This window comes from Candida albicans, chromosome 3 (genome assembly GCF_000182965.3).
Source record: "Candida albicans SC5314 chromosome 3, complete sequence".
Taxonomy (NCBI): Eukaryota; Fungi; Ascomycota; class Pichiomycetes; order Serinales; family Debaryomycetaceae; genus Candida; species Candida albicans.
The window spans coordinates 414,575-432,741 of NC_032091.1; the positions used below are offsets into that span (position 1 = coordinate 414,575).

General features: G+C 33.4%; 7 protein-coding genes and 1 non-coding gene across 8 annotated transcripts; 1 reads left to right on the plus strand and 7 right to left on the minus strand. All coding sequences in view use genetic code 12, as the record gives it.

Moving 5' to 3' along the window:
• Positions 1-60: 60 nt before the first annotated feature.
• On the minus strand, positions 61-1,948 carry CAALFM_C301890CA (uncharacterized protein; the record flags this gene model as incomplete). The annotated part of the gene is made up of 2 exons (XM_019475289.1): positions 61-1,099; positions 1,656-1,948. 2 exons carry the CDS (start codon positions 1,946-1,948, stop codon positions 61-63), a joined length of 1,332 nt encoding a protein of 443 aa, XP_019330834.1.
• Positions 1,949-3,776: 1,828 nt separating this feature from the next.
• On the minus strand, positions 3,777-5,573 carry CAALFM_C301900CA (uncharacterized protein; the record flags this gene model as incomplete). Its single annotated transcript, XM_716640.2, has 1 exon — positions 3,777-5,573. One exon carries the CDS (start codon positions 5,571-5,573, stop codon positions 3,777-3,779), a length of 1,797 nt encoding a protein of 598 aa, XP_721733.2.
• A 2,442-nt stretch (positions 5,574-8,015) lies between these two features.
• CAALFM_C301910CA (uncharacterized protein) lies at positions 8,016-8,183 on the minus strand (the record flags this gene model as incomplete). The annotated part of the gene is made up of 1 exon (XM_019475290.1): positions 8,016-8,183. One exon carries the CDS (start codon positions 8,181-8,183, stop codon positions 8,016-8,018), a length of 168 nt encoding a protein of 55 aa, XP_019330835.1.
• An 896-nt stretch (positions 8,184-9,079) lies between these two features.
• On the minus strand, positions 9,080-9,194 carry tY(GUA)2. The gene is made up of 2 exons: positions 9,158-9,194; positions 9,080-9,115 (listed from the first exon to the last, which is right to left on the minus strand). It is a non-coding gene; the product is annotated as a tRNA-Tyr (tRNA).
• Positions 9,195-10,635: 1,441 nt separating this feature from the next.
• On the plus strand, positions 10,636-12,810 carry PXP2 (Pxp2p; the record flags this gene model as incomplete). Its single annotated transcript, XM_716639.2, has 1 exon — positions 10,636-12,810. One exon carries the CDS (start codon positions 10,636-10,638, stop codon positions 12,808-12,810), a length of 2,175 nt encoding a protein of 724 aa, XP_721732.1.
• A 125-nt stretch (positions 12,811-12,935) lies between these two features.
• CAALFM_C301940CA (uncharacterized protein) lies at positions 12,936-13,523 on the minus strand (the record flags this gene model as incomplete). Its single annotated transcript, XM_716638.2, has 1 exon — positions 12,936-13,523. One exon carries the CDS (start codon positions 13,521-13,523, stop codon positions 12,936-12,938), a length of 588 nt encoding a protein of 195 aa, XP_721731.2.
• Positions 13,524-13,861: 338 nt separating this feature from the next.
• Positions 13,862-14,452, minus strand: CAALFM_C301950CA (uncharacterized protein; the record flags this gene model as incomplete). The annotated part of the gene is made up of 1 exon (XM_716637.1): positions 13,862-14,452. One exon carries the CDS (start codon positions 14,450-14,452, stop codon positions 13,862-13,864), a length of 591 nt encoding a protein of 196 aa, XP_721730.1.
• Positions 14,453-14,908: 456 nt separating this feature from the next.
• On the minus strand, positions 14,909-17,038 carry POX1-3 (acyl-CoA oxidase; the record flags this gene model as incomplete). Its single annotated transcript, XM_716636.2, has 1 exon — positions 14,909-17,038. One exon carries the CDS (start codon positions 17,036-17,038, stop codon positions 14,909-14,911), a length of 2,130 nt encoding a protein of 709 aa, XP_721729.1.
• Between the last annotated feature and the right edge of the window lie 1,129 nt (positions 17,039-18,167).

Consider the following 18,167-nt stretch of genomic DNA (forward strand, 5'->3'; position numbering starts at 1 on the left):
GTTTTGTCTTATCCCTTTTCTTATATACTTTTTTTTTTATTGAATTTGGCCAAATTTTTATCATTTTCTTACTTTCAAACTTCTTACTCTTCTTATAAATGAGTTACCAGGTGGTTTCAATTCATTGTCATCATTATCTAATTCTAATGTATTTAATGATCCTCTTCTAGGTTCTTGGTATGGTGGGGAAGGTGGTTGTAATCCTTCATTAGAACTTCTTCTTGAATTACTTTCAGATCCACTATTTTTTCTTAATCTTTGTACTATTGACTTTTTCCTTCCCACACCAGCGTTTGGATTCAAAAGTTCATCACCTTTGGGTGCAGGTGCACCATCCAAAAACGTAGTTGATCCTAAACCAGCAGTAGTAGACCCATGAATTGGAGTAGAATTGGTATTGGAATCAAAATTGATCACTGAAGGATTCTGTTTTGGGGTATAAATACTTGATGTTGGGTCATTTTGTGTTCTATTGGTCTTGATAACTGGGGTTTCTTCGTGGTAATTTCCAAAAGCAAGATTTAATTGATCGTCTTTGGTCATATTTGTTCCTCCAGCTATTGAATTGTTAGGTCCATCAATAGGGAAGGCCATTACTGGAGCCTTTTCCTTCTTTATATTTCTGTGTGGTGCACATGCATCAAAAGGACCATCATGATGGAAACCAACAAACCCAGTAACATCCAATTTATCGATTGTATCCAAGTTTTTCGGTTTTACTGGGTCACTCTTTTTCTTGCTTGGTGATTTTTTACTGCGGTGACTTCTTCTTTCCCTATCTTTATCCCTATCGCTTCCACGTCCATGTTCTCTGCCATAACTACGACTGTGACTGCTGTGACCATTTTCTCTACTGTGACCACTTCTACTATTTTCTCTTCTTCGTTCTCTAGAGTCTTCACTTCTACCTTCTTTTTCTCTAGGGTAACTTTTCTTTGCTGCTTCGGGGCCAGCAGCCTCCTCATAACTTGGTGGCGGTGGCTGTTTCTGTGAAGGTTTTGGTGGACGCGGCGGAGCACGACTTGAATGAGTTGGGGTTTGTGCTCGTGGTTTATCTTCCAGTTGTGACAAAGCTGAAGCAAATGGATTTTTGGACATTCTAATTCAAATAAGTTAGTAACTTAAAATTTTTGTTTATAACTTTAAAACTTCGAAGGAAAAGAAGAAAGGAAAGAAAGAAAGAATAAATATGTTGTGGTTAGAATTTTAATTTTTATTCCTCTTTTTTTTTGTTGTTGTTGTTGTTGAAGGAGGAGGAGGAGGGGGGGGGGAATTTAAACTCGCCTCAAAGGTATCAAACGACAAATTGCTATTCGCAGATAAAGTGCGGCGAAGTCGTGCCTTCTCTATTGCTCACTTCACTAACTCACTCTCTCTTTCTAATTTTTCTTATTCATGCAAAACAAATTGTTTGACTAACAACGAGGCCAAGTTAACAAACAGGACAAAACAAAAAAAGAATTACAAAATAAAATTAAAAATCCAGAGCAAGTAACTAATGGGACTCAGGGCTAGATTTATTGATCCGATAAATTAGTAATGGAAAATACTATTTTCATTACCGTTTTCTTTTTTTTTTTCCAATAATTGCTCTTTCTCCGTTCTTTTCTTCTAGTAATAGTAATTAATATTTAAATAAAAGATTAAATACATACCTTGCATAGTTTATACTTGAATCACTATCTGCACGAACAGGAGTAGGTGGAAATGCACTTGGTTTACCAAAACTTTCAGTACTTTGATGGAACCCTATTGCGGCCCCATGTTCTTCTTCTTCTACTTCTTCATCACTAGATAAATCTAACAACTGTTTATTCTTGTCCACCCATTCATCAAAATTATTGCGTGGTTGGGTTTGACTAATGGATGCTTGACGGAAAGGATTATTTGACGACCATCTCAAAGAATCGGTTGACGAATATGAATGATTTGATGGTTGTTGGTACATTGGAAGAAGTGGGTGGTGCTAGGGGAGCGGGGGATATGTGAAGTTGATATTTGATTAATAATGACAAGAAAGTAATAAAAAATAAAGATGGAAATGAAATGAAATGAAATAAAAAGAGAAGAAAGTAGGAATTTTGAACGCCAAAAATTGAAATTCTGTTTAAGTTTTTTTTTTTCTATTAGAACAACAAATGCATATGGTATATACAGACAGCCTGTATATATATTATGGGAAGAAATGAAAAAAAATGCTTAATATAAAAGGGGAAAAAAAAAAAAAACAACTTAAGAAGAACAAAAATGTTAAGTAAGTAATTAACTTAAGTTAACTTCAAGTGAGGGAAAAAATTGTATTGAGTGAATCAAACAGAGAAAAAGAAAAAAAGATCCAAAAAAAATAAAATCGTGGGCGTTGCGTTTCTTAGTAACTCTTTAAGTTTGTGCAGTTTTGTGGTTTTTAGTGCACAAGTACACGCACTCGCGTATAGAATGTTAAGTATAGAAAGATAATGAACAAAAAATTGAAAAAAAAAAATGCTTATGAAAAAATTTGGGTCAAATAAAAAAATACGCCTAGACTTGGGTTTATTCTTCTTCTTCTTCTCTTTAATTTAATAATAATCTGTGCATATATAACTGAAATAATAAGAAAATCTATCTTTAGATTGGCAATGTTAGGAATTAATTTATCTCCCAAAATAGAAGAAATTGAAAAATGAGAAAAGATTTACATTTTTCTTTTCTTTTAGTGTGTTTTTTTTTTCTCAAATATGTTGTTAATATAAATTCTGTACAAAACGGTTGTGAGTTTTTTTTACACCAAGAGAAATGAAATTAGACGTTTTTCGTTGTTCCTCGTGTTATTGTCATTGTGTTTGTTATTATTTATTGTTAACAAACCAAATATTATTCACGATTTTTTGTTGTTTGTTTGTAATTTTCAAAAATAGACGATAACATGTATATACAATAGAATGGTTTTGTCTCTCTTTTTTTGATGTTCGTTCTTGTTTATCATCCTATACTTGTTTCCCGTTGTGGAAGTGCATCATGCTAACTACAACTCTAACAGATTTGATCAGCTGTTCATTTTGAAGATCATCCAAAAAATTAATCTAATAAGTTATAGGCTTTTCTTCTGAGTCAATATAATTCACATTTAACATTCTTTGGGTTGGTATTATTATTATTACTTCTGTCAAAAAGTACCCGAGAACACAAAAGTAAAACCGCTGCTCCAAATATCACCTAAGCCATAAGTTACTAACATCCCTGGGCGTGCAAAAAAAAAAAAGAGCATTGCCGTAGTATTGGTAACCATTAGTTGGTTATGTGCTATTTACTAGGGACACTATCAATTAGCCTTGAGACTGAGGTCTCAAGCAAGTTGCTATTGTTATAAATCGTAATCATGCCAAAAAATCTAAAAAAAAAAAAATTGGAAATTAAAAACGCGTCTTCTTTTTCTTCTTGTACATAATCCTAACTCAAACTTGGTTTGTGTAACCAAAATCTATTACAACCAATATATGAAACATCCAGTGTGAAAAAAAAAAAGAAAGCATAACCACTTCTTACGAATCATTTGCAATGTTTTAGACTCGAGTGCTTTTTTGCTGGTTTAGATAAGAGATAATTTGATAAGTCAGGCTAAACTTATCATACTCATCCCAGTGGTTGTATTCAGGGTTGCATAATCAAAAATTCTCAAATCTAGATTTCTGCAGAAGAAAAACTATGCGCACTTCTAACCATCCATTTATTTCTCTTTCCGCTCCCAAAACTATGAATCATAAGTACACACACTACTACTACGCACAATATATACATTAAAATGAACTCCATACCCAATCATTAGGCACATCTGCAACACTGAGTCTTTTCTCAGGACGAGATGATTGTTGTTGTAACTGTTGTTGTTGCTGTTGTTGTTGATGTTGCTGTTGTGCAAACAGATAATCATTACTTTTACTATAATTCTTTCTGAATGGATTATCAACCAACACAAACGACGTGGTATAATTATTCTCCAGTTTGTTTAATTCTTCAATAAGATTATCATATATCATCCCACATTTCTTACACACTTTAGAATTTGAAAAAAATTGTTGTAATTTGTTGGTCTTGGTTTCGGTCTCATTACTATTTGTCAGCAGTAGTATTGGAATGACAAATCGTGCCTCATGATCAATTAAAATGGTTTTATTAACTAAACAATCAGCACAAAATATCAATCCACAAAATCGACAATGATGTCTTCTAGGTCCATCACAAATCATAGAAACAATAGGATTATGAAATGGCTTAACACACCACATGCAATTACTAGTTAATCCATTATCTTTCCAATGATCATGAACCGGTTCATTAGTACAATTGGGTAGACCTCCCCCGCCATTACTATGGAAATAATCTGAATTGGGTATTATAATGGTATATGATGATGTTGGTGGTGGTATGATTGTTGGAGGAGATAAATTCTCATGATCATTAGTATAAGCTGGTCGTAATACTGCTGGAGTTAAAAGTGGTTTTTTCAATTGATATAATGGTTTCAAATGTTTATTATAATTAGTTTCTTTTGATTTGGAACAATTAGTGGGATTTTTCAATCTCAATTGTCGTGGTTGTGGTGGTTGTGGTGGTGGTGACTCGATATTTGATTCCGAATCCGGTTCTGATTCTGTACTTGTACCTGATATTGATACTGAGGCAGATACTGATTCAGGTTGTGAGTTCATCAGTCGTTCGTAAATTTTATTATTTTCGGCAAATTTATGTAACAATTGTTCCTCGGGAGATTCTTTTAATTGTAATGGTACCGAATATCTTCTTAATGGTTGATTCAAATCAAAGTTTGCCGGTATATAATCATGTTCATGTTGTTCATCACCTTCTTCACCTTGATCTGTTTGATTTTGATTTTGTTGTTCCTTTGTAATATGTTTGAAAATTGATTCACTACTGGGATGTGATTTGGTGCTTAGTTTATCATCATTAGAACTAAAAGAAGTCTTTTTGGTGTTATAAGTGTAATAAGTGTTGACTCGAGGAAATCTAATTTGTTCATCATAATCAAAATCCTTAAATGTTAAGTCATCGTCATTATTGTTTCTATTATTGTGATTGATATTGTTGTGGTTGCTATTGGTGGTGCTGGTACTATTCCGACAACTTGATTTACCACTACGACAAATACTGGAAGTGATGTTTGAATGTAAATCAGATACTACCGAATTAACTTTGACAATGTCTTTTTTTGTGAAAGAAAACGATCCAAGTTCTTCCGATTGGTGGTGTTGTTGCTGTTGTTGATTTTTCCCACGTTTGGGAGTATTGTTATTAGTTGAGATTGGAGTTGTTGATGCCGTGGAAACCATTTTTTGTTCGTTTGATGATTGTGTATTATTGTTGTAATCTTGTAAGATTGCTGAAGGTGTTAATGGTTTTTTATCGTATCGAGGTTGCTTTTGCAGATTTTTTGAAAATTGTTGTGAATTTGGGGTTGACGTTGGACTTTGTGTTGTTGATGTTGATGAAAACTTTGATTGTACTTGTTGTTGAGATTCAGTCATCACCTCATCTTGTGAAGGTATTGCTGGTGAAAGAACTTTGGTGTCAGCCATGAATAGGTATGTTCTTTATAATTTATCTATGGTCTAATGGTGTTTCTACTAAACAGGAATCTATGGTTTTTCTTTAAAAAAAGAATAAAGTATTAAATAATCAAATAAAGGGTAGAAATGAATGGAATCGAAAGTAAGATATATAGTAAACGAATTTCTAAAAAAAATTCAAGATAAGGGAAATTAATAAATGGTTATATATAAGAATGCAAATCTAATACTAAATCGTCGTCGTCTTTTTTCACCCCCTGTCTATTTTAGCAAAAATATGAAAATGCACAAATGTATGTGCCATCTTAGTAATAAAAATAAAGTAAATGGTTAATATATCAAATAAGAAGATCAACAGGTGCAGTAAAACCTGAAAATAGATAAGGATAGAGAAGAGAAGAGAAGAGCAACAAAAATCGACAATCACTCAAGAAAAGCAAGAAGAAACGCAAGGGTAACAAAGAAAGAAAAAAACTGAATAATAATAATAATAATAGAAAGAGGTCAAGAAAAATTAACACCAAATACATTTTTAAACAATACATAATAATTGATTAATTAATATTAAATGGAATAAATGAATAAAAAATCACCTGAATTTCAGTTTTAAAATAATATAATATTGTAGAAATCAATAGTTTAGTTGATTAAACGAATGGTGCTGTTGGCAATTATAATAATAATACATTTTCATTACAAAATACCCTTTGAAAATAAACTAATTGGATTTGATGATGTTAGTCCAACAAGTGATCAAAAGTAAGAACAACAACAACAACAACAACAACAGTTGAAACTTATATTGTGCAAGGAAGAAAAAGGGTTGAAGTTGTTATAGTAATAGTACAGAAACCAAGTTTTTGATTCGTACAAGAACAATTATCTTTTTTTTGTGTTAAATTATCACCACTACATAATTCCAATTGTCATTCTATGTTGGGGTTATAGATAAAGACAATATCCACAACGATAAAATCTTATTCACACATTATTTTTATCACTACTTGTTTTCATTATGTAAATGCACAAGTGAATGATACTCATATCAATAATTTCATTTGCTTTAAACTTCAGTACTTTGATTTATCAAATTAGACACACCCCTCCCTTCCTTTCTTCCACCCCCTCCTTCCTCTTCATTTATTTTATCTATTTTTGTCTTTTGTTTTTTTGAAAATACGTAAACTTAAACATGAATAGATAATATATTGCTTAGATATCACCGTTAGAAAGAAAATTACTAAAACTTAATTTCAGTTCATCTGATTCTCCTTGGTAAGTTATTATTGTTGATAATAGTTTTTGAGACTGCTCCCCCAATTTGTTTATATGCAAAATCTGTACAGTTTTTATCAGCAGCTAAAATGGTGAAATATCATTGGTTGATATTTGTTGTTTATGCATATATACACACTGTTGCAGCTCTTTTTTTTTTGTTTTCCTGCAACATTACTTATTGAAGTTGTTGTTGTTGTTGATTAACATTCTTGCGATATAGATATGAAGTAATCTTAACCGATAATAAGAATAATAACATCAGAAGACTCTTAGTATATGTTTTCTTTAGTTTGGTAGTTCCAGCTTTTTCCGTTCTAGATGCAAAAATTAATAATAATAATAATAATATCTCAGTTTCTTGGTGTTTAGAAATTGTCGGAACTTTCCAATTATTAAGATTTGGTAGTTTTAAGAGAGTTGTAATTCATGTGCTTTGTATAAACTTGACCTACTCTTTCCTCTCAATCACGAGAAAACTCGATAAGCTTCAATTTTTAGACTCTTTTTCTTATCTCTTGGTCAACAATTCTCTCTTTTGGACAGTATTCGACGCAAATTGTGACAGGCACAAAACTACCAAAAGTGAACTTAGCAATATTACCATGTTAAGGTTTTCGGTGACGGAATTAAGAGATTCGAAGAGTTTTCCAATAAATCTTGTTCACAGGTTTGAAACCGCCCGAGGCACGTGATAGACATAGTAAATAGGGACAGATACGAAGTAAAAAGATACCTGACAAACTTTATATATATATATAAGGAATTAACTACAAGTCCGTAATAATGAAGTTGAATTAAACTTTTATTATCTTTTTATACTAGTAACAAAAAACTAACAAAATGTTTTAACAATTGGTAGAATGGATAATAAATTCATGTATAGATATATATTCCAATTGATAAATACAAAAAAATAAAATAACAAACAACGAAACGATTAATAAATTAACGTGTTTTAAGGGAAAAAAATACAAAAAAGAATAATTATAATAATATGGTTTAATGACTAACATGTTTTGGATAAATTTTGAAAACTCTGCAAAATAGGGGGGAAGACAGTGGTAGTAATGGAAAAATGTAAAAGAAAGTTGGAAGGCAAAAAAAACACACTGGGAACTAGTCACAACTCTTTGGAGTAATCAATTCATCAAGCAGTAAATCTCTGGTGTTTGTTTAATCTTTCAAAACAACGTATAAGGCATGTAAGATAGCAGGGAACCAAATAAAGATACATAATACCAAGTTAATCCATAATGGGGTAGTGGCACCACATTTCATAAACACAGCTACTGGTGGTAAGAAAATAGCAATGATAACTTCAATAATCTTTTCAGAATTCATAATTAATGGTGTATGTGGGATTGAATTGTAAAAACTTCTTGGTATTGATGTTTAAACAAATTAGTAGTTGGGAATTTGAAAAAAAAAGGAAAACAAAGGAAAGAAAATGGAAGTTGTATTTATAATTTAACGAAAGGACTGTTCGGAATTTTTTTTGCCTGACAAGCAGAGAAAAAAAAATAAGAAAAGTGATGATGGTTGATATCTCGGGGACGAAAGTAGAACAAAGAAGAAGAAACAAAATCTAAACAATCACTTTTCGTGTTTTCGAATATGCATTATTCTTTTTTTTCTTGAAAGAAAAGGAAAACTTAGTCCTATTATTATTATTCTGTTTTAGTTACTTCTTTCTTCCTAATAAAGTGTTACCTTTCTAGTTTGACCTTATACATGTATCTCCATTGATGATGGGTGATTGATGGAAAGGAACAAATTCAGATATCGTGCCGTACCGTGAGTCTCATAACTGAGTTCTTCTCCCTCCCCCCCTCTTCTCCTATTTTGGGAACTTTATTTGAACCAGCATTACCAATGATTAGTTCAACTAATGGTTAGTATGGTTTGAACTATATTAGTAATTTGTTTTAGTAATCTTATTCTCAATTATGGGTTGCTACCTTTTTTTACTTTACAAATAATGCTGGTCTTCATCTCCCTCGTAGTTTAAATTCATCTCAAGACAAACAAAAACAATTTCCAAAGAAATCTCAAATCATTTAGTCATGAGTTCGTAATTCTATTCCACCCACAAAAAAAAAAACACATTAGACATTTACAAATACAATTCCAACGTTACAAACAAAAAGACAATAGGACTTTACCACGCATCTTTGTAAAAGCCTCTTGCAATCTGATACCTTTGTAAACATAGTATATAAGTTGGACGCAAAAAAAATTCTCCCGGGAGTGAGTCGAACACCCGATCCTTAGATCGCAATTAAGGAACTGTTCTTTGGAACAGCGGTATTAATCAGTTACAGTCTAATGCTTTACCAACTAAGCTACCGAGAGCAATTGCTGACGTTGAAAATTTTCCGGATTTTCACATTTTCAAGATCAAGGTCATTTTCCCTACTAAACATAAATTTAATACCTTAATAAAATGTTCAAACTTCTCTAAATCACCAAAAGACTTTTAATTACTAGAGTAAACTGCTTGTAATATGAGTCCAGGGAGCTTTAAAGGAAATTATTCTGTGTACATTTTTTGTCTAATTTCAGTTAAAAATGTGATTGAAATATTTCAAGATTTGATTCATCAATCTGGGAATACTTATCAACACCTAAAACCGAGAACAGGAATAATTTAAGAAGAACCTTTATTTTATAACTCCAAGATTAGGAAGGGACTTCACCCTACAGAATGCAGCAAAAACACACCAAGAATTACAAATAACCCAGGAATAGCAAAAACCAAGCCCTTTCCCCAGAAAAAATTCATAATAAAATTTTCTTTACAAACGAACCTCGGATACCAAAAAAAAAATTTCTTCCTTTCATATTTTGCAGCTAAACTCCATCCACTACAACCAAGTTCAAATAACCGTTTTAATTCCAACACAACATCAGCTCATGATATCACAAAGAATTCAATCTTCTCTACCTTTCTATCTGGTTGTTGACTTACTTGTAGGGGGAAAACTCACCAATGGTTTATTCTTGCTTGTGATATTGCAGGAAATAATGACAATGTATGTAGTTCAACTTGTTACTCCATCCGACAAATACATAGTGCCCTGATTAACGATTCAAAAAAAAATCATCCGATTTTATTTTATTACAATCAACCCTCATAACAATTTGATGTAGCTTAAACAAAAGAGATAGAATTATTGGGTTTACCTTTTCCATGGTTATCCCTAAGTGGGTTATTTTGTCTTCTGAATTTTACCCCACAATGATTGAAGTACCGACCGCGAAAAAAAAAGAAAAATTCACATACAAATCTTATCGCCAAACCAAACAAGTAGATTCTTCATAACAAAGTTCAAAGCTAATGTTAAATTGTAAATACACCTGACTACTATTAAAAGAATAGAAACAACACAAAAAAAGCTAATCTCGAGTCCATAAGACTACTAGTTAAGACATTAATTGAATTGATCGTGGGCAAAAAAAAAATTGTGGGGCGAGGAGAAGAAGTTCCAACAAAATTTTTTTCTCCTGCGTGTGGGTCCTTTTTCTTTGTTCTATTACTTTCTTGGGATCGGCTTTGGGAGGGTGGTGTTCGGTCGTTGTATTTTGTATACACAACTAACTAAGTTCCCCACCATTGAAATTTATCTCCTTGATGTTACAACTTTAGCCAATTTTATATTTCATATTTAAAAATAAACCTATCTGCCCCCCTTTTCTCTTCATTAACTCTCTTTCATTTTAGTCTTTCATTTTTTTTTGTAATTTTTCATATTTCACTTCTTTCAACTTTCAAACCAAACAACCTCTTTCCAAAATGGCTATGCTTACTAAATCTATACATGATGAAGATCATGTTGAAAAAAAGGATCCTGACACCAATCCAAAAACGGTTCAAAATGTTGTTTCATCGAGATCACCCCCAAACCCAGCTAAGGACATTACTGAAGAAAGAAATCGTACCAACTGGGATCTCAAGGAAATGCACGAGTTTTTAGAAGGTGGTGAAGCTAAATCTGAACAAGTTTTACGTTTGTATCAATCAATTGAACGTGACCCAATCTTGCAAACCAGACCTGAACAATTTGATATTACTCAAAAGGAAGAAAGAGAATTGGTTGCCACCAGAATCAACCAAATGACCAAATATATGGAAATTGAATCAGCTGCAAAATTCAGAAGAAGATTGCAATTGATGACAATTATCGACCCATCAATGGGTATTAGAATGTTAGTCAACATTGGATTGTTCATCAACTGTATTAAAGGTAACGGTACTCAAAAGCAATATGATTTCTGGGCTAAATCTAAAGAAGGTGCTATTATCAAACAAATTCACGGTTCCTTTGGTATGACTGAATTAGGTCATGGTTCCAATGTTGCAGGTTGTGAAACCACTGCCACTTTTGATGAAAAAACCGACACTTTTATTATTGATACTCCTCACATTGGTGCTACTAAATGGTGGATTGGTGGCGCTGCTCATTCTGCCACTCACACTGTCTGTTACGCCAGATTAATTGTCAAAGATGTCGATTATGGGGTAAAGACATTTGTTGTCCCATTGAGAGATTCAAACCACAATTTGTTGCCTGGTGTTGCTATTGGTGACATTGGCGCCAAGATGGGTAGACATGGTGTCGATAACGGTTGGATTCAATTCACTGAAGTTAGAATTCCAAGATTTTTCATGTTACAAAGATGGTGTAAAGTTGACCGTCAAGGTAACGTCACTTTACCACCTTTGGAACAATTGTCTTACATTTCCCTTTTGGAAGGTAGAGTTGGTATGGCTACTGATTCTTATAGAATTGGTGCTAGATACATTACCATTGCCTTGAGATTTGCTGTTGGTAGAAGACAATTTGCCAGTGCAAAGGGCAAAGAAGAAACTAAATTGATTGATTACACTTTACACCAAAGAAGATTATTACCATTCTTGGCTATGACTTATGCTGCAGCTCTTGGTACTGACAGATTGGAACGTCAACATGAAGAATTGTTGGCAAACTTGGACAAAGCTTTGGCAACCAAAGACAAGTTGTTGTTGAAAAACACCATCAATGGTACCAAATCCATGTTTGTTGATTCTGGTTCCTTAAAGTCTACATTGACTTGGTTTGCTGCTGATTTGATTAATGAAACCAGACAAGCTTGTGGTGGTCATGGTTACTCCTCCTACAACGGGTTTGGTAAATCTTATGATGATTGGGTTGTTCAATGTACTTATGAAGGTGACAACAATGTCTTGGCTATGTCTGCTGGTAAGACCATTATCAAGACAGTTCAACAAGTTTTGAATGGGAAACCATTACAAGATTCAACCTTGGAATTCCTTAATGACGCCCCAACTTTGTCAAAGGCAAAGAAAGCGGTTATTAGAATTAAAGAACACGTTGACGATGTTGACCGTGTTTTGAAAGCTGTTGCTGGTTTGATTAGTAAATTCTCCTCCGATTTGATTGCTGTTTCACATCAATCTTGGGATTCAATTGGTCCACAAAGAGTCATTTTGTCTAAATTGAGATGTCACTACTATTTGTTGGAAACTTTTAACGAAAGATTGAACGACAACATTAAAGCCAAATCTCCAGCAAGACCACACTTGGAAAACATCGTTAAATTATACTATGTCACCAACATTTTGGGTCCATTTATTGATGAATTCTTAAGATTCGGTGTCATTTCACCAAAAGTTGCCAAATACATTACTGGTGAATACCCACAAAGATTATGTGCCATCACCAGACCATATGTCATTGGTCTCACTGATTCTTTCCAACAACCAGATAACATCATCAACTCATTGATTGGTCAATATGATGGTAACATTTACACAAACTACTTGGATTCTGTCAAGGAGGTCAATAACCCATTAAACGACAAAGCTCCATATTCTGAAGATTTGGAAGCCATGTTGAATCGTCAATCGATTTCTCAAAGAGAAAGATTCGAAAGAAGTAAAGAAGCAGCTGCTAAATTATCAAGATAATTTGATATAGGTGACCAGAAAACTTGTCATTCTTTTTAACTCTTTGTTGTAATGTGTCTTTTATATCTATGTTTAAGAAAATAAAAATAAATGAATCAATATACTTTGGCAATACTATTTAGTTTCTATAAACTGTTTCTAAATCCCAATACAAAATAATTTAAACAACTGAGTAACCACATGGCTGTAACCCGGAAGAACCGTTCCACTAATGTTTTATTATTCAAGAATGGATACGGAAACCTGGTGATCCCATCGTCATTGACACTCACCACTCTTTCAATATAACACCAATACACAACGATAATAATGGCAGTAAGCGTCCACAGTTTTTTCGGCTTAATTTGTTCCTGATTATCAAATATGAGGTAGACATAAGGCCATATATGAATTTTAAAGTCGAGCCAATAGTCTCTTTCAAATGAATTTGTGTTTAACCAATGAGGTAAAATGAGATGCATTACCCAGTAAGAAACAGTGACAGTGAACTCTAAATTGGAGACTACATTATACTGTAATCTCAAATTGTAACTAGTTGGAGTGACTATGGTTTGTAAAATATAGATTATTGTCAATATCAAGGAAACATTAGTCAAGAATTGGAAATGGCCTCCTTTGACTAAACCTGGTGGTAATTCTAGTTGGAAACAATCGTATAATCCACTACAGCATATTGCCAACGATACGAGACTTATCAAGCCCTGCCTTGTCATGGCTATTCTTCTTCTTTGAAGCAAGGATAAAAGAACAAGAGAGGGTATAAATGATACGAAAATAGGGAGAGAAGAAAAAAATCAACCCTTTTAATGAAAACCAAACAAACGAAATTTCAGATGAACCAAAAACATTTCGGCTTTGTACTTTTCTCGGCTCAGGATACGGTGTACATTTTTCTACACAAGTCGTCGTAGTTGTCGTCGTCTTACTCTACTGCTGAGGCAATTTCTAGAATTCGTCGTGACGCCACCACTACAACATCAACACACTACATAACACAATAAACGAATAAACAAAATACATCATTATTCTTCTTTTATTTACAAATCTCTATCTAAGCCCCATTTCTTAACTTTAATACAAAATAATTACAACAAGCAATAGCTGCAAACACAGACATACACCCAAATCTACCAAGCACACCTCTACCTTTCAAAAAAGGATAGGGATAACCACTCACTCCATCATGTACATGTTTACCACATTCCCATTCAATATAAACCCAATAAATAAAAATATAACCTATTGTCCAACCCCATGACTCTTTCAAACCAAGTGATGGTTGACTATCTATAATTAAATAAATATAAGGGAAAAAATGTACTTGTAAATCAAGTAATAAGTTTCTATCAACGTCATCTTCAGCAACCATTGACGGGAAACATAATGCCATGGTCCAATAACTAAACAAAACATTGAATTCTAAATTACTCACAAGATTATAAAACCATTGGACTTGTCCAGTCAGTATGAAAAATGTCGAAATGATATAGACTAAGCAAGTTAATAATGAACAGTTAGTCAAGAATTGAAATTGACCCGATTTTATTAAATGAGGTGGCAATTTTGTTGATATTGATTGAATGAAACCATTGCCTAGGAAAAGTAAATTGACTATTCTAAAAATTGTAATTGTAATACCCATCGTTGTACATTAATTGTTGTCAAAGACTGTTCTTTACAGAAGACAACAAAGTGAACAGTTTATATTAAGAATAAAGCATGGTGGTGATGGTAATGACTGTTTAATTTTTCCGCATGAGCCGTCGACTCAAACTTGTTGGTTCCACCCATCGGTGCAAATGAGGGATTTAAAAATAAAATTCTTGTCCTAATTAATTCTCATATCTCATAACCAGTTGCATTAACTAGCTATACAAACCACCGAATTGATAAATTACAAATTTCGTTTACTGTTTATTTCAAAACATATAAATTCTTAATCTTTTATTTTTTTGTATTTTTTTCATTAACTTTACATAACATTATAAACAGATGAAAAAATATATAGCAAAATATCTCATTAACCAACTCTTGTCAAAAGAGTACAATTAATATGCCCAAAATTTGTTTATTTATTTATTTATTTCTTTCATTCAATTTATTTGGATAAAATTTCAGCGGTTTCATCAGTCTTTTCAAATCTTTCTCTGGCTTCCAAAGATGGTCTGTTCAACATAGCTTCCAAAGCAGCAGAGTATGGAGCTTTAGTCTTTGATGGTGGGTTTTGGGCCTTGACCAAGTCAAAGTAATTTTCATAGATATCACCATCGTATTTACCAATAGCAGCGTTGACAATCATATCGGATTGTTGGAAGGAATCAGTGTAAGCAACAACGTTTGGTCTAACTTCAGCACACAATTTTGGAATTTGAATAGAAGCCAAGTCAGTGATAGCTTTAGTAGAAGCAACATTGAAAGTCAAGAAAATACCAGCAAATTTGTCCAAAACAACAGTGGCACCGTATAATTTAGCAATGGTGAGCAAGTATGGAACCAATTCTTTTTGGTCAAATTCGTTAACTCTTCTAACGTATTCACTCAACAGGTAGTGGTGAGCCTTCAATTTAGAAAGTTGAACCAATTCAGCACCAACGAAATCTAAAGATTCCTTTCTGACAGTAGAGGCAGCTTCTTGACCTAATCTGATAATAGCAACTTCAATGGCTTTGATAACCTTGTTGATATCATCCAAATCAGCAACATTGTCCAACACAACCTTTGAGCTGTTAGAACCAGTGTATTCTTTCAATTGATTCAAGAAAGCAGTAGAACCTCTGACTTTCTTGTCTTTGTCTTCAAGATTGATAATTTCTCTGACAATTGGTTTACCAACACTCATACCCAAGACATTGTTGTCACCTTCCCAAGTACATTGGACAACCCAATCGTTGTAAGCTTTACCGAAACCATTGTATGATGAGTAACCGTGACCACCACAAGCTTGTCTACATTGGTCAATAGCTTCAGCAGCCAACCAAGTAGCAGTGGATTTCAATGAACCAGAATCAACAAACAAGGATTTCATGTCATCAATAGATTTGAAAATAGCACGTTGATCTTCTTTGGCAACAGCTTGATCTAATTCTTCTAAAGTAGTTTCAATGGTGTGTTCAATCTTAAGAGCACTAGCAGAAATAACGTAAGCAGCAGCCAAGTATGGGAATAATCTCTTTTGGTGCAATGGGTAATCTATTAATTGAGTTTCTAAAGCATTTGGATCATTTTGGTCAACATTGTCACCTTTGAATTGTCTTCTACCAATAGCATATCTCAAGGCAATAGTAGACATTCTTGCTAACATTCTGTATGAATCCAAAACCATCATAACTCTACCACCCAATAAAGCGGAGTAGGATAATTGTTCTAATGGAGGCAAGACAACATCACCATCAGCAGAAACTTTACAGAATTTTTGTAACATAAAGAATCTTGGAATTCTGACATTGGAGAATTGAATCCAACCATTGTCAATACCATCTCTACCCATCTTGGCACCAATATCACCAACAGTGACACCTGGCATAAGATCGTGGTTAGAGTCTCTCAATGGGACAACAAAAGTTTTGACACCATAGTCTTCACCATCAACAATTAATCTGGCATAGACAGAACAGTGGGTAGCTGAGTGAGCAGCACCACCAATCCACCATTTAGTGGCACCAATGTGAGGAGTATTGATGACAAATTCATCGGTTTCTTTGTCAAAAGTGGCAGTGGTTTCTAAACCAGCAACATTAGAACCGTGAGCCAATTCAGTCATACCGAAACAACCGTAAATACCTTTGATGTTAGAAGTTTCTTTGTCAAAGGCCCAGTATTTCAATTGTTCAGCAGTACCGTTACCTCTGATACAAGAAAGGAACAAACCCAAGTTAACACCAATTCTGGTACCGACTTGTGGGTCGAAAACACCAACCAATGATAATCTCTTGTTAAATGTGTCAATAGAGTCGGTTTCTCTGTATCTTGCTAATCTGTTAATTTTTAAAGCGGTTAATTCTCTTTGTTGGTCTTTAGTTAAATCGTAGTAAGAACCATCAGTGAATAAGACTGGGTCTCTTTCCATTTGTTGAGCTAAACCTTTGAACAATTCAGATCTTTCTTTAGAACCTTCCAAAAAGTAGTTCATCTGTTCAGGGTTGAATTTGGAGTTGGCTCTTTCAGTTTGAATCGAGCTTCTTGGGTCTGGACCTTCTGCCAAACTGACATTTTTCTTTGTGAAAGACATTATTTCGATTTCTTAATATGTGATATGTGAAATGTGAAACAACGAAATAAAATAAATACTAATCAAAATTGATTTATTGATAAAAACAAATATGAAAAAAAAGAAGGAGAAAGACCAAACAAGAATTGGAAATTTAGCAAGTGGGAAAAATTGTGTTGATTTTATATATTTAATTTATCACAGGAAGAGAGACTTCTCTTTGAACATTTTTTAGACAGTTAGAAGAGGTAAGAAGAAAAATAATAATAATTAGTAGAAGAGAGATAAAATTCACAAGTTGATGAATTCGCGGGGGAAAAATAAAATCAAGACAAGGAAAAAAAAAAAAGAAAAGCCTTCTTGCTCCACAAACAGATTTCATACACACACACACACACAGACAAGTAACACCGAAACTCCTTGAGTATTCTCCATCAATAGTAGTAACCTAGTTAATATAATTTGTATGATCATTATTTCATGGTTTTACTAGCCGACCGACTTCTTGATTCTCTTATTTAAGGTTAACTTCTACGTAGTTTAATTCACCAATGAATGCAACCTTATTTCATGCTCGGTTAATCATGGAGATTACATCAAAGACAATATGACAAACAAAACGGGACTATATTTTTTGCCCTCTTGTTGTAACGCCGCCAACAGATTGATTATCTCCATTAAACAATTGAAGTGTGGGGGAATACTGCGATAAAATTCATTCCGCGAAGAAATAGTAAGAGAAAAAAAAGAAAAAGAATAACAAAATCCGTTGTTATGAAATTTACTACCGAGGAGCTCAACTTCACATGCAACCGAGGTCCAATCTACACACGTGACATAAGCTATTTTTTAAAAAAACTTGATAATATACAAAGTTTAAAGTCCTTCTTTTTCGTCCTTTAATATCCAAAAAAAAAAATCAATCTATTGATACCGGAGTTGTACTCTGTATATCCGTAAACTATGATACTAATACTATCGCCAAAACTCAGCTTTTATTAGGGGGTTCAAGGATAAAGAATGAGTGAGAAGGAGAAAGGGATATAATGAATCATATCCTCCCCTCAATAGCCATGCGGATAAATTGTCAAAACAATAAAGAAATAAAAGCTCATAATCGAACGACCGCTATAGAGTTATATCCTCTAAC